The 24363-nt window shown below is 36.4% G+C and overlaps 3 protein-coding genes across 3 annotated transcripts; 2 read left to right on the plus strand and 1 right to left on the minus strand.

The window, feature by feature from the left end:
• Positions 1 to 1796: 1796 nt before the first annotated feature.
• On the minus strand, positions 1797 to 4256 carry LOC101082941 (olfactory receptor 52D1-like). Its single transcript, XM_006937028.4, has one exon. The coding sequence runs from the start codon at positions 2878 to 2880 to the stop codon at positions 1930 to 1932; it is 951 nt and encodes a 316-aa protein (XP_006937090.2). The 5' UTR covers positions 2881 to 4256; the 3' UTR covers positions 1797 to 1929.
• A 7819-nt stretch (positions 4257 to 12075) lies between these two features.
• LOC101083202 (olfactory receptor 52E2) lies at positions 12076 to 13199 on the plus strand. Its single transcript, XM_011286581.3, has one exon. It carries the CDS (start codon positions 12255 to 12257, stop codon positions 13197 to 13199), a length of 945 nt encoding a protein of 314 aa, XP_011284883.2. The 5' UTR covers positions 12076 to 12254.
• Positions 13200 to 20581: 7382 nt separating this feature from the next.
• LOC101083448 (olfactory receptor 52J3-like) lies at positions 20582 to 22776 on the plus strand. The gene has a single exon (XM_003992840.3). It carries the CDS (start codon positions 21598 to 21600, stop codon positions 22531 to 22533), a length of 936 nt encoding a protein of 311 aa, XP_003992889.2. The 5' UTR covers positions 20582 to 21597; the 3' UTR covers positions 22534 to 22776.
• The last annotated feature ends 1587 nt before the right edge of the window (positions 22777 to 24363 follow it).

A 24363-nucleotide genomic window follows, 5' to 3' on the forward strand; every position in this document is an offset into this window, starting at 1 on the left:
AGACTCTGAAACTGATTACAAACCTTGCCTTACTCATTTCTATATCCTTGGTGAATTGTGATGAACAAGTAAATATTAGCTGAATGGACTGAAACTGAATGTGGTTATGGAGAATGAATTGAGCAGTAGCAACAATTTTGATACCTCAGCCTGTGAGGTGCTGTGTTCCTAGGAGTCCCACACATTGATTTGGCTGTATATGGATTCATTGTGACATTATAAGAAAATTAAGGCTTTGGAGCTAGACAAACTTCAAATCCTAGCTCCTCTAAACTAGTCCGTTGAATACAAGTTTGTTGAGTTACTTATCATGATAATTAATTCTAAAAAGTATCAGGGTTAAGTAATATATATATATATATATATATATATATATATATATATATATAACTTATAATAAACAGCTAATATATATATGTATATATATATGTATATATATATATACATATATATATATAAAACTTACAATAAACAGCTTATTTAAATAAATGCTTAACAAATGTTGATTTGCCTCACATTTTAGCTTGAAGGGTGAGGTACTTGACTAAAATATTTTCCCTGTGGTCAACTAATGTCTCTGTGTCTCAATGCACAGGTCAATTTTTTTTTAATCACTTTTTTTTGTGTTTCTATTTTTTGAGAAAGAGAGAGAACAAACCAGGGAGGGGCAGAGAGAGAGAGAGTGAGAGAGAAACCTCGACCAGGCTCCGCGTTTTCAGCTCAAAGCCAGATGTGGGGCTCAAACTCACGAACTGTGAGATCATGATCTGAGTCAAAATCAAGAGTTGGACGCCTAACTCACTGAGCCACCCGGCTGCTCCAGGTGTGGGTCAGTTTTAGCCGCATGTAAAATCACCTACAGAACTTTAAAACATGGATACCTAAATGCTACCCCAACACTAATTTTTCTTCCCTAAAGTTTCATTTAAACAGAATCATGCAGTATGTGATCTTTTGTCACTTAGCATATTGCCCATGAGATTTATCCATGTGAAACTACAAAACACCAAAGCAATAGCATTTAATGACAGAAAAAAAAAATACAGAAAAGATAATTACCTACAAATTGATGACAATCTGGCCAACAATAAGTTTTCTCAAAGTAATAATAGATTCTAGAAGACTGTAGGATAATGACATCAAAAAGCTAAGGAAACGTAGTAACTGGAGAATGGAACTGTATCATTCAAGAGAACAGTATCATTCAAGAAGAACTAAAGAAAACTGTAGATGAACACAGAACACAGAAATTAGCACCAAGAAACTCTCACTAAGTGGTGAGGTATGTACTTGAGAAAGAAGGACATAAGTCAAAAAGGAATGATTGGGGCAAAAAAAACTGGGGGGGAGGGGAAGATGGAATTTGTAAACCTGGTAGTAAGTCTTAGATGATAAACCAAAGATATGTGATTATGTATCATGTTAATTTTAAATTTCTTATTTTTAGCCACAGATGATTCTAGTTTTATGTTTTTTAGGAAATAATACTTTAATATTTTGGTAAAGAGGCATACTCAGTGATATGTTTGCCTGTAGGTAATGATTGTTACAACATACAATGTATCTTTGGAAGAATTACTTCCCACAGAAAAGTCTTAGCCCTCTGACCATTAAAAGAGGATCTTTATGAAGAAATCACACATTCTGGGGCTCCTGGGTGGCTCAGTCGATAAGCGTCCAACTTCAGCTTGGGTCATGATCTCGTGGTTTGTGAGTTTGAGCCCCACGTAGGGCTCTGTGCTGACAGCTCAGAGCCTGGAGCCTGCTTCGGATTCTGTGTCTCCCTCTCTCTCTGCTCCTCCCCCACTCACACTCTGTCTCTCTCTCTCAAAAATAAATAAACATTAAAAAATTTTAAAAAAAGAAATCACACATTCTAAGATAGATAATATAACATTTGTTCATATATTACTCATCAACACAAAAGACTTATTTCACAGGCTTTGAAAAAGTGAAAAATTTAAGAAACCTGTCCCGTATCTTCTTGGTCCTTACCCCGTAGATAATAGGGTTCACCATGGGTGGGACCAGAAGATAGATGTTGGCCACAAATATGTGGACATGGGGAGCCACATGGTGCCCAAACCTGTGGGTAAGGAAAGAGAAGAAGGCTGGAGTATAAGACACTAAGATGACACAGATATGGGAGCCACAGGTACCCAAGGTCTTGAATCGGGCATCCTTGGATGGGAGGTGGAAGACAGTGTGCAGTATGAGAACATAAGAACAAATGATCAATATGAAGTCCAGGCCACCAGTAAGGAAGGCAACGATGAGGCTGTAGGCTCTACGGATTCTTGTCTCAGCACAGGCAATCTTGATGAGGGCCATGAACTCACAGTAGGTGTGGGAAATGATATTGGTTCTGCAGTAGGGAAGCCAACGTAGCAGGAAGGGGTGAGGACTGAGAAGTGCTGTGCCCCGGAGTACTATAGCTAGACCCATCCCCCCAATTACAGCATGTGTCAGAATAGCTGAATGTCTTAATGGGTTACAAATGGCTACATAACGGTCAAAAGCCATGGCCAGAAAGAAGCCAGATTCCATGGTAGAGCAAGAGTGAATCAGGAACACTTGAGTGAGGCAGGCTTCAAAGCGAATCTCTCCATCATGGAACCAGAAAAGGCTAAGAAGTTTTGGTATAGCTGTACTACACACAACCAGATCAGCCACAGCCAGCATGCAGAGGAAGAGGTACATTGGCTCATGGAGGCTGGGGTCTGTCTTAATGATAAACAGAAGAGAGCAGTTTCCCAGGAGGGCCAAAAGGTATACCACACAAAAGGGGATGGAGATCCAGATGTGGGCAGCCTCCAACCCAGGAATGCCAATGAGGATGAAGGTTGATGGATGGACATCAGTCTTATTGTATGCTGACATAACAAGTGCCTGATGTTTTAGCTTTCTCTTGGTGTATTTTCCTCTACAACAAACAAAAATAATAGCTTGCAAATTTTGAAACCTTTGATGATCTAAGTAAACCAAAATGCAGGGAATTGCAGGTCATAAAATAATTCCAATGTCTGTAAATATTTATGAATTATTTCATCATCATATCTGATTATCAGATATTATTTCACAGTTGTAATTACAATGTGGCTGATCTATGGATGCTATATGAGGGAAAATATCTAGGCACCAAAAATTGGAGCTTAATGTGTGAAAATCCAAAATCTTTTACACACTGAGAAGAAAGTAATATGTAAAAAGTAATATGCTAAAAAATATGTAAGAGTCCCAGGTATATTGTGATAAGTGATTCAGTACTTACATATAACACCCATATTATACTGTGTGCTAACTAACTGGAATTTAAATAAAAACATAAATAAAAATAAGTTTAGATGCTTAGTGGAATTTCTGTATGATTAATTCATCAAAACCACACTGTATGTAATGGCTCCTTCAATTAACTTCTTCTTTCATTACGATACATGTATTTGTAAATGTATATGTAGAATCATGTGGGGAAAAATGTGTAAGAGTCACGGGTTTGGAGGACTTAGAAACAGTTGTAAGACACAGGTTAGAAAGGCAGGAGGGATGATAGGAAGTTTTAAATAGAAAATATACCTTTTCTTTTAGATTTTAGTCATATTAGTTCATGCCAAGATGCCAAGTGATAGTGCATAGCTTTGAGAAGGGAATCCCAAAATTTGGGAGGATGTGTGACTTTCTTTGGAAGGACCAGGAGGAAGTTCATTCACACTGACATGGAACTCATTCAGCATGATGGCCAGAGTGGGGCTGATAACAATGTGTCAGGAAATGAATTGGATTTCTTAACCAACAGAATTTCAGGAATGATGAAAACAAGCATTAGTGAGGTTTGGGCTAAAGAGTGATCCTTATGCCCAATTGATTGGAGAAAATTGAACCTGCTCTTAGTGGAAAATTGTATAGTGATCATTCTTATTAAAAACAAAGTTTTGGACAGACCAATTTAACTACGTGCCATCTCAGTGGACAATGTTCATATATACATGTGGAAGTATATACAGTAATTTTCATTGTAAAAGTTCCTGTAAAAGAATAAATATTGAAACATTCAAAATGCCCATCAGTAAAGTAATACTGAACTTAAAAATCTGTGGTATATTTATATTTTAGAATACTTAGAAGCACTTAGAATAAGTAAAGTATATTTTTGCAAACTGACAGAAAAATGAAAAAAGGAAGCATAAATTTTATTTTTCCATTAACATTGACACACATGCAAAAATTAAGCATATATGTGTGTGTGTGTGTGTGTGTGTGTGTGTATGCATGTATGGATGTGGGTGTAGACACACACATTTATAATAAAACTTTTATAAACATAAGAAATAACCTAAAAAGGATATACATTCAATGTAGGAGAGGTCTAAAATATGGGCTCTGTTTAAAGTATGTAAGTAAATAATACAGAGTTACAAATGTATTTATCAGAAAAATGTACAACCCAAGAAGTTACAAAGAAGATGTAGCTTTCTATGTCTTGTAAAATATTAGCAAGTTTTCTAACCCCTTGAAATACCTTTCCTATATTTCTCTCCTTGGAGAACTGGTCATCTACTCACTTCATGAAGGTGGTAACCCTGTGTCTTTATTTGTCATAGCATTTCTTCACACATACAAACCCTTAGTAATTTGGTTAGAATTGAAGACTCTACTCACATATCAGCTCCTGTGAGATTATTTTTCTGGGAACTTTGAACCATCACTGATATCCTTCAAGTGTTCCTATGATATGTATACTTACCTGTCTTCTATTTTTTGTCATATTGTCTATTTCTGCATGTTTTCTCGTTTATTATATTGCAAATATATATATGTATATATAATGCAAATAAATATATTGTAAATATATACATTGCAAATAAAATACTTGGCAGAGGCCATGTACTTTCATATATTTGCTTGTTCCAAAGAATGAAGAAAAAGAGAAAAGGAAAAGACAAAGGAATGTTATTATTTTTCTGGTAAATAATTTCAATATAAATTTAAGACAACCAGTGGAATCACTATAAATTTATTATAGTGCACACTATCTTCAAACACTATAGTGCATTAACAGTTTTCCTGATTCGAATATTAAATCTTTAAGACATACCCAGGGATTAGTTTCTAACAAAATTGAATTCTGTCAGCATTTCATTCCTTGTCTGATTATAGGATGGATAAAAAGAAGGTTCAGAGGAAAATAAATTTACATCTGCTTTTGGGGAGGAATAAAATTAAAAAAAACCTATTATATCTTCTGGCTAAATTCTACACCCCTATACATCTCCTTAAAAAAATTAATCAACATGCATTGGCATATATTAGGTAGTATATTACTAACATTGCAGGCATTATCCCATTTAATCCTTAAGGAAGGGGGTTGGTAGATAACCATACTCATAATACAGCTTAAAAAAAAAAACCTAAGAATGTTAATTTACGTTCCCAAAGCTATTCTACTATGAATTCAAGGATGTGGAATTTGAACCCTACTTAAGTATAATTACAAAGTTTGTAATCTTTACATTAAGCTTTAGGAGATGAGCACTTCTTAAGGTTTTATAAATGTAAAATGGCATAATGCATTTATGACTACACGAGCAGTATGAAACATTGCTCAAATACCATAGATTCGCTCAGGCTAAAGAACTGACACAACTATACTCCCATCCTTTCCTTCATCAGACTTCCTCTGATGTACTGAACTAAGCAGAGAAGCCCATGCACAAATTTATTCTCAATAAAAGTTGCAGCCTAATCTCAGCCCATACAGGGTAAAACAGAGGTAGGTTGTCTATTCAGGTGCCACAAAGCCAAATAGGCTCAGGTGCCCCAAGAAATCTTATACAAGATGTTTTTTTATAGAGCCTGTTTGTTCTATTAGAGCCCTGAAACCTTCTCTTTGGCTGTGGTCCACTTAGCCAGCCCATGACACAAATGAGTGTGACCAAACAGTGCCTTACCTACCAGGGGACCTGTGAGGATGAGGATAAGCATCTTGGTCTGAGGAACACTTTAGTTCTCTCAAGACTTATAGCATTTCCAAATAAGCTCAGTTATAGACATGTTTTCTGATTTCTAAAGCTCTCAAGGGCATAGAGTGGGGGTGGCCTCCCCACATGTCAAGATAAGAAACCGCTGGGAGTTCAATTTGAGCTCAGACTCAGGTTCTAAGTCTTTAGCACTAACATCAAATAACAGGAGAATCTAACAAGGGTGGGGAGAGGGAAGGTGAGTTTTTTGGAGTGTCTCTGGAGCCCACCTCTCAGCAGGATTGCTTGAGTCTCGGAATTGTTCTTAAATACATCATGTGCATTTATCACAAAAGGATAGATAAGTGTCTAGTTCCTTTACTTTAAATAATGTCTTTTTATTTTTAATATAGGAAAATATAAACACAAAACAAACATCAACCATACTATCACTTTGATATTTGGTTTAATTTTATTCCATGATTTTCATATTCATATACATTTGAATATTTAAGTCATATTAGACTTTAAAATTTTATATCAGAGTCTAAATAACATGTTGTAACATGTACCTTATTCTTTTCGCAATTCATCAGAATAATTTTTGTGGGAGATTTATTTGATTATATGAAATTAATCAAAATGGGATTTTGGTGAAAGTTGAATTATATCTAAACATTAATGTGGAAAATTTGACAACTTTAATAAACATGCAATCCTCTCAGCCATCTAGATTTACTATGCTTTTGCATGTATTTCAGGCTCCTTTGAGAGCACTGAACAGTTTTTACATCATTTTTGTGTCAATCTCACCAATCTGTAAGTTGTAGAGGTTGGAATTTTATCAGATTAATTTTACATTTACTTACATTCTTTGTGGACATCTTAGATATGAGTCATATAAATTACAAATACACAGCAGAGCTCCATTATATGGGGATTTCCATACTTGCAAATTTGCCCACTCCATACAATTTAAATTGTAACTTAAATTATTGTCAAATAAATTCTCATGGCACTTTAACAGTTATTTGCAGCATGCAAAGAGCTGGTAAATATTTGAGTTGCCTGACAGTCACATTCCCAGAGATTGAATAAGGTGAGGTTCTGACTTCTCATTTCAGCTATAAACAAGTGCTTTTGCAATCTGTTTCATGCCATATTTTTCATATTTTTGTGTTTTTTGTTGACTCCACTGTTTAAAATGGCCCCCATGCATATGGCTGGTGCACACTAGAATAAGTAAATATCTTACCACTTATGGAGTTTACTGGTATAAATAATACTTTTCTAGTGTTTCTAAGTGCAAGATTGTAATGTGCCTTACGGAGAAAATAACCATCTTAGATAAACTCCATTCAAGTGTGAGTTATAGCATTGTTGGTTGTGAGTTCAAGGTTAATGAATCAAAAATATAATATATACCCTGAAAAGGGAAGAGGAAACTTGTCTATCTGTGTGTGAAATCACTCTGGAAAGTACTAAAATAACATCGGTAGGTAGTGTGAGATAAAAATATGGAAAAGATGAAAAAGAGGTTAAATTTGTGGATTCAAGAGATGACAATTAAAAAAAAAAAAAAGCCTAGTGGGACAACCCTGGTGTGAGGAGGTCAAAGGTATTCAGTTATATCATTCCAGGTCAGAATAACAATCACTCTTCTAGGCTGGCACAGGCTGGCTAGAAAATGTGTCAAAAGGCAACAAAGACATCAGGGAAATACAAATCAAAACCACACTCAGACACCACCTCACGCCAGTCAGAGTGGCCAAAATGAACAAATCAGGAGACTCTAGATGCTGGAGAGGATGTGGAGAAACGGGAACCCTCTTGCACTGTTGGTGGGAATGCAAATTGATGCAGCCGCTCTGGAAAGCAGTGTGGAGGTTCCTCAAAACATTAAAAATAGACCCACCCTATAACCCAGCAGTAGCACTGCTAGGAATTTACCCAAGGGATACAGGAGTACTGATGCACAGGGGCACTTGTACCCCAATGTTCGTAGCAGCACTCTCAACAATAGCCCAATTATGGAAAGAGCCTAAATGTCCATCAACTGATGAATGGATAAAGAAATTGTGGTTTATATACACAATGGAGTACTACAGGGCAATGAGAAAGAACGAAATATGGCCCTTTGTAGCAACGTGGATGGAACTGGAGAGTGTGATGCTAAGTGAAATAAGCCATACAGAGAAAGACAGATACCATATGGTTTCACTCTTATGTGGATCCTGAGAAACTTAACAGAAACCCATGGGGGAGGGGAAGGAAAAAAAAAAAGAGGTTAGAGTGGGAGAGAGCCAAAGCATAAGAGACTGTTAAAAACTGAGAACAAACTGAGGGTTGATGGGGGGTGGGAGGGAGGGGAGGGTGGGTGATGGGTATTGAGGAGGGCATCTTTTGGGATGAGCACTGGGTGTTCTATGGAAACCAATTTGACAATAAACTTCATATATTGAAAAAAAAAGGCAACAAAGAATATACAATGTTAAACTTGGAGCTCAGGCCTCAGGCAGGTTCTGCTAATCAGGAGGTTGCAGATGAGTTCTTCAAATGCCTATTAAATGGCATTAAGCAGTAAGCAGTAAGTGGAAAACAAGTATCAACACTAATGAGACTGGCTTGTCCTATAAAGACTTTGCCGAAGGAACCAACATAAGTGGCCTCCAAAGCCCCCGGTTTTCAATCATTTAAGGACTGTACAATTAATCATTTGTAAGAACTATGTATTAAATGAGGTGTATTTTCACAGAAACACACATTTAAAAAAAGTTTATGTATTGGCTGATTGACAAAAATGTTGTGACAAGATGCTTGTAGGAATCTTACTCTGCATTTCCCCTAAGAGCAATGGTTCCAAATTTTCTAATTCAGTGTTCAAGGACATAATTCAGTGTTATAGAACATAGCTATTGAGAATAATGAGAACTATGTTTGTGTGGATACACATATAGGTGTGCGGGGCAGACTTGCTCACTCTTTCCACCACACTCTTTCCACCACGGGAGAACTCATGGGCTGAGGGAATCTCTCTTGGCGCAGAATAGTGCCAGGTTGGGGGAGAGGGGATGTGGGTCAGGTGAAACTTTTCTTCTCATCCTTTTCCATTTGTATATTCTTGTATGAGCCACCAGGATCCTGTAATCTCTCAACTGAATTCCGGAACTCTCATATAGGTCTTTTCACCCATCAATGCTTGTTAAATCTGTGTTTTCGTATTGGGAAGAGTCCTGGGTCCTCTTATTCCGTCATCTTGCTGACTTAAACCTCGCTATTCTGCCTTCATTTTCTCAGAAGCCATAGCTCCGTATTGGTTCTCTCTTTTTGAGTCAGAATTAGAAATTAGATTCCTCAGAGACCTTGTGTGTTTTTACAAAACGGACTCTAGGGAATTTCCTGTTAAAGGCTCCTCACAGGCAAAGAGCAGCACCCTCATAAAGACTGAGCAGGTTGAGATAAAACAGAGACAGGATTCTCTCCTGGTGCTCATTCCGGTGAGTCTTCCCCATCTCCCAGCTCACAGAGCCTCCTTATGTCACAGTGATGGCTGAAGGGAAAGAGAGGGATAGGAAAGGAAGAGAAGAGCCATGGGATAAGTGTAGGGGATAGAGGACTAGGACTGAAGTTTAGAGAATGAGTAGGATTACATTAGGAAAAACCATATAATTCTAGTAAAAGCATTTGGATTTCAGCCTGAATCCATTCAATGGGCATTTTAGAAAAATTAGTCTGCCTGATATCTAAAGAATGATGGATAATTAGTATCTTTGGAACATGGTTCAGAGTGTTTTAAAAAATTATCTGTTTAAAACTAACAACATACTTAGGGTTTTAATCTTTATTATCTCTAATCTCTATTTTATAGATGAAAAGTGCTTGTTATTTAGTCTCCTTTGATTATAGAGTGACTAAGTCAGGAAACTGAGTTTCGACACAATTGGTCAAACTATAGAGCTCATGCTTTTAAGCACTGTAAAGTATTGTGTTGTAATAAACCCCCAAAATGATCCCATGAGGACAGAGATAAATGTACTGATTTTAAATCTACTTGAAAAGTAGCATCACCTTTTTTGTTTGTTTGTTTGTTTGGGTTTTGTTTTTGTAGCTTTCTGAGACTATTGCCAACAATTTTGATCTCCTGAGATGTTACTGAAGAATATAAAAAAAAAATTTAATAAAAGTATCTGCCATTGGCACTTTGCTTACATTGATAAATCACAGAAAATTTAGCTCCCATAATTGAATCCTACTTTCTATTCTTGTGTTGATCACATCATGCCTTTTTATTCACCATTCCATTACAAGGCCAGAGGATTATAGAAGAGAGACCATTCTTACAGTCATGTCACAGAGCACCCCCTACAAATAACATCTAGGGGCACCTGGGTGGCTCAGTAGGCTAAGCTTCTGAGTCTTGTTTTCAGCTCAGGTCATGGTCTCACAGTGCATAAGATCAAGCCCTTATTGGGGCTCTGCACTGACAGTGCAGAGCCTGCTTGGGATTCCCATTTGTCCCTCTCTCTCTGCTCCTCCCCTACTCATGCTCTCTCTTGCGTGCTCTCTCACTCTCAAAATAAATAAATAAACTTAAAAAAATAATATCTATTATTTTTAGCTTCCTTCCTTTTCAAATGTCTACCATTTCTTCCCAGGAGTTCCAGCTTTCCTCACCCACATGGTACTACTCCCTCCATTAGTTGTTTATCACAGGCATGACACTTCTTGCCTCTGCTTCTCATACAACAATGTCTGGCTAATACCCTGATTGTCTAACTGGAACTGGGATCATAATTACTACTGCTCCTCTGGAATCCTCCAATGATATAAAATCATGAAAAGACACTTTTTACCAGAAAACAATTACATGTAATGAATGATCAAGTGCTTCAGAAATACTCTAACAAATGACATAAAGTACATGAACATGTAGAACAGCTTGGGTAGCTTTGGATATGATAGATTCAGCTTGCTCAGAATATGCCACCTGCTCTTTTCTTCAACATATTTGTCATGCATCTTAACTCTTAAAATAATGACTGCCTGAGATTTATAATGAAGACACTGATATCTCTTATTCAGAGGGATGTGAGTTTAAAAGAGATTATGTGTTTGTGTGAATGTGTGTGGACAAAGGGAAGCTGTGTGGATCTGACGTGACTGAGGCACGAGTCAGCTTTTCCTTATTTCCAATCTCTCTCCATTCCAATTTAGTTATTTCCTCTCTACCTTCTTTCCGCAGCTCCAGAACTACAAGCACTTCAAACGTTTGGCAAGGGTTTTAAACTATTTAAGGTTCAGATCCACATGTAAAAATATGGTTAACTATGTTTTCCTATATGTGTTTATAAAGATTAGAGCTGGTACTTGCATAGGTGCCGACAACGTGGAAAGTAATAGGTAGTACCTTCAAAAATGGTAGTTGCGGGGCGCCTGGGTGGCTCAGTCGGTTAAGCGTCTGACTTCAGCTCAGGTCAGGATCTCGTGGTCATGAGTTTGAGCCCTGTGTCAGGCTCTGGGCTGATGGCTCAGAGCCTGGAGCTTGCTTCTGATTCTGTGTCTCCCTCTCTCTCTGCCCCTCCCCCATTCATGCTCTCTCTCTGTCTCAAAAATAAAAAACGTTAAAATTTTTTTTTAAAAATAAAAAAAATGGTAGTTGCTTCTGTTTTCACCACATTTGCTTGTTTTGTAATAATAATGAATAAATATTAACAAATGGATGGATTTTAATCCTGAAGACTTATTTCTAATAGTTTAGACTACATTTTAATGAATCTGTGTTCATTAACACTTGTTACCCATCTTGTATGTCAACACCTATGTGTTACCATCTAACCAAATGGAACCAACAGAAATAACTATTTACATAGGCCAGCACAACTCTGTATATGCCAAAATTGAAAGTAAATTATGTTGGTGATGACAGAAGATAATTAATGAAGTAGGAATTAAGGCAAAATCTTAGCCTAATACCAGTGGTGAGACCACTGCAAATTAAAAAAGAAAAAAGAAAAAAGAAAGTTGCTAACAAAGATGAATATATTATGAAAAATGTTTTATTATAATCCACTGCATAACTGCTTCCAAAGGTTTTCACTGAGAATTCACTTCCTCACATTGCTCGAGATGGATTTCTGATTGTACATTTTTAATTGTGTGAATTAACTGAAGAAGAGAATGTACAAAATTGTATGATCTTATTTTTCTTTAGGTTTAAAACGTTGCAGAGTTTTACCTTGTGTCCTGAGGATTAACGAACATATAATTGTAAGAACATGGACTTATGCATTGCCTATCAAGATGTCCCTTCCCAATGACACACAGTTTCATCCCTCCTTCTTTTTGCTGCTGGGGATCCCAGGACTGGAAACTGTCCACATGTGGATTGGCTTTCCCTTTTGCGCTGTGTACATGATTGCACTCATAGGAAACCTCACTATTTTGTTTGTGGTCCAGGTTGACAGCAGCCTACACCAGCCCATGTTCTACTTCCTGGCCATGTTGGCTAGCATTGATTTGGGTCTGTCCACAGCTACCATCCCCAAGATGCTTGGGATCTTCTGGTTTAGTCTCAGGGAGATAATCTTCGATGCTTGTCTCACCCAGATGTTTTTTATCCACAACTTCACTGGTATGGAGTCAGCAGTCCTGTTGGCAATGGCTTATGACCGCTATGTGGCCATATGCAACCCACTTCGATATAGCACCATTCTCACCAACAAGGTTGTCTCTGTGATTGGTGTTGGTGTGTTAGTGAGGTCATTTATTTCTGTTATTCCATTTGTGTTTCTTATTTTGCGACTGCCCTTCTGTGGGAATCATATCATTCCCCATACCTATTGTGAACACATGGGTCTGGCTCGCCTGTCTTGTGCCAGCATCAAGATCAATATCATCTATGGCCTGGGTGCTATTTCAATCCTAGTATTTGACATCATAGCCATTGCCCTTTCTTATGTTCAGATACTCCGTGCCGTTTTCCGTCTTCCCTCCCGTGAAGCCCGACTCAAGTCCCTCAGCACATGTGGTTCTCATGTTTGTGTAATTCTTGCCTTCTATACACCAGCCCTCTTTTCCTTTATGACACATCGCTTTGGCCATAACGTCCCCCGCTATATCCACATACTCCTGGCCAATCTTTATGTCGTAGTGCCACCAATGCTCAACCCTGTCATCTACGGAGTCAGAACCAAACAGATTTATGACCGTGTGAAGAAAATAATAAATGCAAAAATAAAGAATTAAAAAGGAATATGTATATAGATGGAACTTCTGAGCAGAGAAATGCCTTGTGATATTAAATTTAGTAAATTTAAATGTGCTTGACAGTGTTTATTTTTTTGGGGGGAAGGGGGTCCATTCTGTAAATATTTTAATGAATTCAGAGACTGAAAGCTTAAGCTTTGTTATCCAATTTGTATGGTAAGTGAGGGCATATCAGAGTCTTTATATGCGATTTTTAATAACTGGTGTCAGTAGATTTAAAGTAGAATTTATAGGGCATGCCGTATTTTTTTGGACACGTACTGGTTACCCTTTATCATTTATATGGCTCTTTTTTTTTGATGATTCTTATTCCTTTTTTATCTCTAGGTGTCCCTGTATTGGTTTCTCTCTCCTTATTTTGTATCCCCCCCCTTATCTGTTCTTCTTTTTCTTTTTTTTTTCTCTTCAGAAATTATGCAAATTTTCATTGCATTACAAAAACCGTATTGTGATATCCTGTGATTTCATCAAAATACTGCAAAGATCCAGAATGATATCATAGATTAAGTCCTGGTTTTATACATAGAAAGGAAGTGAGGAAATAAATGTGGCTACAAAAACCTTCCTCCTAATTTTTGTGTGGCGTTTCTCACAAATATATTTAGGTTTACATAGACCCAACTCTGATGTAAACTTGAAGGAAGAAACCTCCTGCAGCCTGGAGAGGCTGCCCACTGTCACCTCCTAGGTTCTATTGGTTTTCTCACTTGCTTTGAGAGTCATCTTGTAGTTGTTTCCTTTTGTCCTGTCTTTTCATATATGATTTGAACAGTTAAACAGAACTTGATTCCACTCCTACTTCTATCTTTGATGCGTAAGTTTCAGTGGCCTCGATTTCTTTACTTTCCAAATATAGTCATAGTTTCATTTCAGAGATTAAGCATGAAGACTTAGTTATATGATGCTTCTAAAGTCATCAGCATAGTTCCCAGGATGTTGTTTGCGATAAATACAAAATAATTGTTAGCCATTAGTATTATCATTATTTGTATTACTATGTTTTGTTTATTATTCTCACCCTTGGCAACAGTGTTTCTATAAGAGGTGTTTATGGGTTTTATTTTAATACCACCCTCACATAAAATAACCTGAAGCTAAAGTGACACAAAGTACAAAAAGTATCTAATATAATATATACATTGTATATGTACTACACACACACACACACACACACAAGATACTAGTCCACAACTAATTTGTTGATATTTTATAAAAACTTGATTTTCTTAAAGTTATTATTTGAGGAAAATTTTCAAAATGCTCATTTTACCTAACTCCATCAAAAATGACATTCATATTTTTCATGTATATATTTGGTATTACCTCTTAGTCTTTAAAACAGAAATTTTTAATTTGGAAATAATTATTTTCATCATTTATCCTTCTCTTCCTCATTGTGTAATGCAAGGCAAGTTATCTCCATTATCTCCACAATCTTTTGTTATTTTGGCTCATATTCTCTTGATCTCACTCATATGTTCCTTTTTCTAACTTTCTGTAGCCTGATCTCTTGTATGTGATCACTCTATCTCTGAAGTACCTCTATCATCAGCCACTTCCAGTCTTCCAGACTAGCTGATTTTGTTTCACAAATATCTCTCAGGTATTTTGTTTTCTGTCTCCAGTGGCACCATCTTATTTAGTATTCCTAGTGACCAGCATGTGATGTTAGGACCTTTGTTACATTGCCCATGCCAAACATCCTCCTAATTTCAGGTTTCATATCACAATTAACATCCTTGGTTTTTGCTTTATAGAGATATGCCCTATTCCTTCATAAATCCCTTTACACTCCAAATATACCTACTTTCTAAGACCTATTGCCTGTCTCCTTCATTCGCTAAATACTAATGGCACACCAATTTTCTGGTATTTGCATTTTAATTTTCAAAGTCTACTATTCAAATAAAATCTTGTTTCAGATAAAGAAAAACATTGGTTCACATAGGAGTGAATTTCTATATGTATGCACATTTTAGGGTAACTATCCTCATACTGTTGAAGATAGAGCAATACTCACTTTTCTTTGCCTTCTGTGCACTTCTGCTCCATTCTCTTACTCACAACTTAATATTATAATCACTTGCAATGTGTACATATCATCCTCTCTCCTCCTGGGTGATAAGGAATTTGATATTACTTTATTTATCCACTTAGTTACTTATAGTGTGACTCACACAGCTACTCAATAAACGTATGCTGACTGAATCAAAGTAAGAACAAAAGAATGCATGTACTTACTATTAGTCACACTATAATACAAGAAAGTTGACATTAAACGTGTGCATTGGTGTAAGCTACCATTGCCAAAATTTAAAAAAATGTACAAAAACAGACTGATAATAGGATATTATACTACATCAGAAAGAGGTGAATAAATGATATAATTCTAAAAATAGTGAGTGCATACAGCACATCTTTCCAACTCAACTCATTTATTAATGCAAAATGGAATATACATATTTTTACTTCTTTTTTTACTCATTGTGCCATTTTTTCTTAAACACACACACACGTACACACACACTCCTAAACATGTGCTTGCACACACACATGTATATATGTATATTAACACATAAAGATAGATTTACACACACATACACACAATGTTGGGGGAATTTACAAAATGGAAAATATTCTGTTATGCAACTTCTTCTAAAATGGCCAATTTCACATTAGTAGTGATTTTAAAACTCGATTCAAAATTCCTTCCTCTTGAAAGCCTTTCTAATGTGGCCTTAGCACACTATTTCACGATTTTTACTTCCTGAGCTAAGAGCCAGATGTCCCTGTGCTTTCCTCAATAGAAACACTGATTACAGACTCTTTTTTTCTCTTGCACAACTAGGGCCATACCCATTTAATCAAGATGCATAAATTATGATCATATAAAAATATTTCCTTATTGAGGAATATAAAATTTAAATTAAATACTATAATCTCATGTTATTAGCTTTTATCTTCCATAATACTACATTTTTTTATTTGAAATGACTTATGTTGTTCAGGTCAATAACAGTCATTCTTTCAACAAAATTTAATAAGCAATGTTACCCAGCATATTGTGCCAACTACTGGGGTATGCATAAGGATGTACATGATAATTTCAGGAATTTGCTCCCTAGTAGATGAGAAATATCAGCATACATTATATGATGTTCCAAATGAAAACAGTGAGGGCTGTGTGTATATAATGAAAGGGAGGCAGGGAGAGAGATGAGGGGGGTGATGATCAATTAGGAAAGAGAGCACAGTCAAGCTGTATGGAAGGGTAAGTTGATTTCTCTGGGCATAGAATAATTGGTACATTCTAGGAAAATAAAAAGCAAACATTGCAAGCATTGTATTTTTGATTTTGCTTATTTCAATGCATTTACCATGTGCATCCTAATAAGACTACAATCTGGCAGATGTGCAACAGTGATTTTTTCTTGATAGTTCTGTTACCTCTAAAGCCATTATGATTATATGCATATTTCCAATTTTCACTCATTCCTTGGCTTCACACTCACTTCATCTCTTCTTATTTTTATCTTCTAGTTCATGCAGATATAGTATAGTGGTGTTTTCTTTTTCTTTTTTCTTTTTGTCTTTTTTATTGCCCCCAGAGTTTCACATAAAAACATTCAAGCATCAAAATCTTAACACAATTTGATGTGTCTATTTTTTGCTTTACAAGATTTCTGTTAGATTAATCCATTTTGAGTGTAATAGTAATTCATTTGTATTTTCTTTTGGTTTGCTTCTTATTGTTTTTATTGTGCTGTTTTATTTCTTAATAGATAGTATTTTCTTTTTAAAAAATTTTTTTAATGTGTATTTATTTTTGACAGAGAGAGAGAGAGAGAGAGAGAGAGAGAGAGAGAGAGAGAGAGAGACAGAGCATGAGCGGGGGAGGGGCAGAGAGAGAGGGAGACACAGAATCCAAAGCAGGCTCCAGGCTCTGAGCTGCCAGCATAGAGCCCGACGTGGGGCTCAAACTCACAGACCATGAGATTGTGACCTGAGACCATGAGATTGTGACCTAAGCCGAAGTCAGACTCTCAACCGACTGAGCCACCCAGGTGCCCTGATAGTATTTTTTTTGATGAATAAACCCAATTAATTTATATATTCTACTGTTGTTGAATAATTTTAATTATTTAATTTTTTCTCTATTCTGAATAAATCCTTATGAACATTTTTGTGTATGTATTTTGGTGAACATAATCACTCATTTCCTTTGGACATTTATGTAATAGTAATTGCTGGGAATATTTAGAATTAGCAGACACTTCCAATTTCCAAAGTGGTCAGCAGATGCTCCTATCTTTATGAATACTTGGAATTAGCAGTCTTAATTTTCAGCCATATTGGAAAGGTTGTAGGTATAGCATGGTGCTTTATTTTCCTGATGAGTAACAGTGATGAAAAAATTTTCTTATGCTCATTGGATATTATTTTCCTTTAAAGTGCCAGAGTATTTGCTCTTACATTTTACATTGTCTTGTCATTTCTTTATAGATTAATAATAATCTCAATTCACTATTTTAATGTGTTATTAATATAAGTGTTTTAACCAATGTATGTATTGGGAATATCACCTCCCAGTCAGTGATTTTCCTACTGTGTCACCATCCCAATAGAAATTTTGGTAAGTGGTGTTCTTATATTTTTCACTCTTTTTAAAAATTAATTAAAACAATTATTTTTTTAGAGAGAGTGTGAATGAGCATGAGGGGGAAGAGGGGCAGAGGAGAGGGAGAGAGAATCTCAAGCAGGCTTCATGCTGTCAGCACAGAGCCCCACATGGGGCTTGAAGTCAGGGATCCCAAGATCATGACCTGAACCAAAATCAAGAGTTGATGCCTCACTGATTGAGCCACCCAGGTGCCCTTTACATTTTTCTATGATTAAATAATGTAATTTCACTTTATTTTTATTCATTACATTGAAAAATACATTTGGCCTTATTTTGTAATATTAGGGTAATGCATCTTTTTCCTTGGTTTCCATGTATGTCATGTCTCTAAATACATTTCATGTGGGGCGCCTGGGTGGCTCAATTGGTTAAGTGTCTGACTTCTGGTTTTGGCTCAGGTCATGATCTCACTGTTTGTGAGATCAAGCCTGTGTCAGGCTCTATGCTGGCAGTGCAGAAACTGCTTGGGATTCTCTCTCTCTCCCTCTTTCTGCCCCTGCCTTGCTCATGTGCTTCTGCTCTCTTTCTCTGTCACAAAATAAATAAGTAAACATTTAAAATAAATAAATAAATAAATAAATAAATAAATAAATAAATAAATTCATGGGTTTTTTTTTTTTTTTCATTTTTATGTTAAATTAATTTTTATTAACTTCTATTTGGGGCACCTGGGTGGCTCAGTCGGCCGAGCACCAACTTTGGTTCAGGTCGTAGTCTCACCGTTGGTGAGTTCAAGCCTGGTGTCAGGCTCTGTGCTGATGGCTCAGAGCCTGGAGCTGGCTTCAGATTCTGCGTCTCCCTCTCTCTGCCCCTCCCCTGCTTATGCTTTCTCTCTCTCTCTCTCTCTCTCTCTCTCTCTCTCTCTCTCAAAAATAAATCAAAATTTAAAAAAAATCAAAATAATCTTTAATGAATAAATAAATAAATAAATAAAGCCAGTAAGACTAGCACTACATAGGATAGAAATAAGATATTTTGTCTTATTCGATAGCTATGATATATTATTGATGAGTAGTAAGACATGGATGTGGGAAGGGGATATATATATATATATATATATATATATATAACTATATATATAGTTATATATATATATATAACTATATATATATATAACTATATATAACTATATATATATATATAACTATATATATATATAACTATATATATATAACTATATATATATAACTATATATATATATAACTATATATATATAACTATATATATATATATATATATAGGTAAATTATGTTCTAAACGTGCATTGCTATGATATCTAATAAAATTAAGATGCAAAATTTACCCAATAAGAGATTCTGTTCATGTCATATTTCATATGAACACATTTGGTAGCATTAGTTTCGCATCTCTGATTTTCTATTGACAAGATGTGTAGAGGATGTAGGGAAGATGTTTGCTTCTCCATCAGTCCCTTTATCCTAAGTGCAGATAATGGAATCTTTCTCAGGAGATTCTGTGGTGTTAGCTATGGTTCATGCAGGGGATTTAAGTTGGCTTTGTGTTCAGACAGGCCCCCAAGGGCCCTAAATATAGGTAGTATAAAACCTTATTCCCATTACTGGATATACCAGAGCTCTCTAGCCCTAGTCCTGCTGCAGGTGAGTTTCCTATTAAATGTGTGATGGAGATGAATAATGATCAGAGACTCTCGTCTAACAATTAAGGAACAGGTTACAGCTAAATTTATTAAGCTACTATATTCTATCTTACTACCATAGAAAGACTTCCTGACTGAAAGAGGTCATTACTGGATTATGCTGAAACAACATAGATTTTTTTCTTAAATTTTTTAATGTTTTATTTATTTTTTTTAAGAGAGAGAGAGAGAGAGAGAGAGAAAGAGAAAGAGAGAGAGAGAGCATGAGTGAGGGAGGTGCAGAGAGAGAGGGAGACACAGAATCCAAACCAGACTCTAGGCTCTGAGCTGTCAGCAGAGACAGCAGGGCTCGAACTCACAAACTGTGAGATCATGACCTGAGCCAAAGTTGGACACTTAACTGACTGAGCCATCCAGGCACCCCAAGACAACTTAGATTTTTTAAAATAACCATCTACAGAGGGAACTTATAGTTGTGGTATAAACAACCTCAATTCTCAGTGATATCTGTGTGTTAGGGCATGGTCTTCTATAATAATAATTTTAAAATATGCTCATCAGGGGCCCAGAGTTAAGTGCAGGTTTTTAAAATTGATTACAAAGAGGGAAGAAGATAAATAAATAGCCTGGAGATGAACATTTATAGTCTTGCAGTACTTACATAACTGGAGAGTCTCTATTTTTTTAATGTCATTAATAAAATATTTCCCCAAATTTGGACTTTTCTCTGTCACTCTGCTCAGGAGTCAACTGGAGCTGAGATCAACTTCTTTCCTACCTTTCTTCCTTTATGTTTCCTTCTGTTTTGCTTTCCTTTCTTCTTTTTTTTTTTACCTTTCCTCCCTTCTCTTCCTATCCCTTCCTTATTTTTTTTCTATAGTGCTCTCTTATATTTCTTTCCTTTTTCTATAGGAAGACAGACAGGCAGACAGAAAGACAGGAAGAGAAAGAAAGAAAGATGAAAGAAAGAAAAGAAAGAAAGAAAGAAAGAAAGAAAGAAAGAAAGAAAGAAAGAAAAAAAGAAAGAAGAAGGAAGGAAGGAAAATAAGGAGGGAGGGAAGAAAGAATGGAGAGAGAGAGAAAGAGAGAGAGAGCAATCATAACTAGAGTGTGGTAAATCAGGAGCATGGATTTCTTAAGCCTGATGTTGACCACCATTATTGTCATTGGAAACAAATCTTTACTTTTCTCAATGCTTCTCCTTCCAATATATCTTTTCGCTGTCTCCCTCCCCCCAAACTCTCCCCCACACACCTATGCAATAATAGGTAGAATTGTTGGATATCTTAGGACATTCTTGAGAATTTGGCAACCAATGGAAACCTTGGGATTCTTTATTAATTTAATTCCTATCAGAATATTGTAGCAAAGAGATGCATTTCTGTCCTGGAGGTGACTTCCAGCTGCAGTGTTTTCCTATCTTTGTATAGTACAGTGTCTGTCTATCTTTGTGCAACTCTTATTATATCTCAGATACAGTACAGCATGTCTGTGGGAGCATATGAGTAAATATGGAGGGACACATTAATGAAACACAGTTCTTCATTTTGGGTCTGATTTTCTAAATATATATCAATGTCACAACTGATGCAGAACAAACTGATTTAAGAAGTCTTACTGTATTTCCTATCATTCTACAGGTCTAGGTATCTTATATTCTTATATGTATTGCCATGTTCTGTTTGCAGGTGTCTGTATCTGTTGTTCCGTGCTTTTGTGTTGATGTGTTTAGGTAAAGTGTATTTTGCCCTCAAAGAGGATTGATATCTCAATATAAGTCCTTTCATGTTTTTTTAAATTAATTCCAGGTCTTATATGGGTTTTCAGCAAATGAATATGATATTCATGTCCAAAACCTGAGAAGTATACTTCTCATAAAGTTAATGTTTCTTCCATTTGTAGAGTGCTCAGTCTGTGCCTACATATTACTTTGAACTCGAGTTTTAGTATTTGCTTTCATAATAAGAAAGCTACAGATAAAAATTAAGCCTACTGGAGACTTTTGAGAAATGTGTTCATAGCTCTTGTTTTTTCCTTCTAGAGGTAGTCAACTACTTCTCTTCTCATCAATGGCAAGATGTTCCACACAAACACTTCCGCTTTCCACCCAGACACCTTTTTTCTCACAGGCATCCCAGGATTTGAGGGTTTCCATGGCTGGATCTCCCTACCTTTTTGCTCCATTTACTTAATGGCTCTGTTAGGCAATGTTACAATTTTGCTGATCATCTGGTCTAACCGTACTCTGCGGGATCCTATGTTCTACTTTCTAGCCATCTTATCAGCCATAGATCTGGCCCTCTCCACATCGTCAGTGCCCCGAATGCTGGGTATCTTCTGGTTTGATGCACATGAAATTGGTTTTGGAGCCTGCGTGGCTCAGATGTTCCTGATACACACCTTTACAGGAATGGAGTCTGCTGTTCTGTTGGCCATGGCTTTTGATCGCTATGTGGCTATCTGTGTACCACTCCACTACACAACCACCCTGACACCCCGGGTGCTAGCAGGCATTGGTGTGGGCATTATAATGCGTCCTGTCCTGCTCATGTTGCCCATTCTATACCTAACCCATCGTCTGCCCTTTTGTGAGACTCGAATTATTGCGCATTCCTACTGTGAGCACATGGGCATTGCCAAGTTGGCCTGTGCCAGCATTCGAGTTAATGCCATTTACGGGCTTTTTGTGGCTTCTTTTCTTATTTTGGACGTGGTACTTGTTGGAATCTCTTATGCCTACATCCTCCGTGCAGTTTTCCTCCTCCCATCTCGAGATGCTCGTCACAAAGCCTTGAGCACATGTGGGTCACATGTTGGGGTCATGTGTGTTTTCTATACACCGTGTCTCTTCTCCTTCCTCACCCACCGGTTTGGCAAGAAAATTCCCCATTATGTTCACATCCTTGTTGCCAATCTCTACGTTGTATTCCCACCTGCCCTCAATCCTATTATCTACGGTGTGAGGACAAAGCAGATTCGTGAGCATGTGATCCATGCTCTCACCTCCCAATAGAGTCTCTTGTTTCCTTAGCTCTTGAAGGTGTGGATATAACTAAAGGAAGTTAATTTTACTGTACTCTGGGTTGATTATTTTTTAAATGCTCCTCTTATCAAAAGATCTTGAAGATCCTAAAGTTACAAACTTTGGAGAATGCTGTCTGTTCTTTAATCTCAATACCTTCTCTCCATATTGGTGTTGAATGCATATTCTTCTGACCATAGGGTTCCATTACAGTAGGGCAAACATCGCACTCAAAGCCCCTTCCCTTTTAACTAGGGAGATTTAGTGAACCTCTATCTCTCTGTATTTGAAAATAGGATAGTATTCCAGCTGGGCACAATCAGTTTCTGTCAACTGCTTTGCTTTCTCAGAAAAAACAATAACTAAATTTGAATATAAAATAAGAAAGATCTTCATAGATTGCTCAGTTAAAAACTTTGTATCTGATTTCTCTGAGAACAATACTGGGATACTTCGTGCAGTTAAAAAAAAGTGTCTCCGGTTTTCACCTTTCATTTCAGCACCTTCTTCCTTATTCTTCATGAAAACCTGTAGGCACTATGTGCCCTCAGTATGCCACCTCCTACCTTTATGGAGAATCATGAAGTGAAAGTACCTGAAAACAATACTTGTGTTAAAGGATGAAACTCTTGTTTTTAAGAGAAGCTTGAGTGTATAAAATTCTAACAGTGGTTTTGAGTCATATTTAATCAGAATTTTTCCTTGGGAGTGTGGTGCATGTGTGTGTGAAGTGTATTTAGGCAACCTGTTATCCATAGGACCACTTTGTCCTCTCCAAATCCCTCTTTATTTGTGGAATGCAACATACATGCATCCTTTGGGACTTGATGCTTTGCAAAAGTAGATGAATCTTAGACAAGTTCAGGTAGAGATTAAATTTTCAGTCACTTACTTTACAAGAATTTTCTGGATATATTTACAAGTATTTTGTGTAATCTTATGGGGACATATCTCCTCTATGACTCCTAAGGATCAAATATCTTTTTATTATTCTTCTTGAATTTGTTGTGAGCAGAAACTGATGTGTGCATAAAAATAATGAAATAGAACATAGAAATGACTGCTCAGGAGCCTAGAAACTAATTTTCTGATGGCATGTTTACTATGTGATGGTATGAAAATGATTGTACAACTTTGCAATGTGACTGAGCCAGAACATGTATCTTCAGGATTTGGAAGTATGAAAGATTATATTTCAGCAAGGAACATGGACTTCGGTAAACAGTTTCTGAAAGGAGTTAATGGACAATGACACAGGGGTATCTAAATATGATTATCTGAAGAATTTATTTCCTGTGAGCACATTAAATGCTCTTTTCTCTTAGGTATAGAAAGATGCACATTCTGAGTTTTTGATGTCCTCTTTTGTCAAAAGTGAACCCAAAAGCATTCTTCCCTGTGTTTTCTTTATTTGAATGTTGCATCTCATTTTAAATACAGATCAAATTTAATAATATTTAAGAATAAAATACAGGGGTGCCTGGGTGGTTCAGTCAGTTAAGTGTCCAATTTTTTATCTCAGTTCAGGTCTTGATCTCAGGGTTGTGAGTTCAAGCCCCGCACTGGGCTCCATGCTGAGCATGAAGCCTACTTAAAACAAAAACCAAAAACCAAAAAAAACAAACAAAATAAAATAAAAATTGATTTCTTTACATTTATACATTTTTATTTTTATAAGTTGATTTTAAATCTCCATTCAATACATGACCCCCTATCTTCAAAGCCACACAGGATTACCAACATGATTTCCTAAAGAAACTAAATTCAATGTCCTACCTTTTGAGGGAAAGTTCATACATATTTCCAGTTGGTCTGATTAAC

This window comes from Felis catus, chromosome D1, assembly GCF_018350175.1.
Source record: "Felis catus isolate Fca126 chromosome D1, F.catus_Fca126_mat1.0, whole genome shotgun sequence".
Lineage (NCBI taxonomy): Eukaryota > Metazoa > Chordata > Mammalia > Carnivora > Felidae > Felis > Felis catus.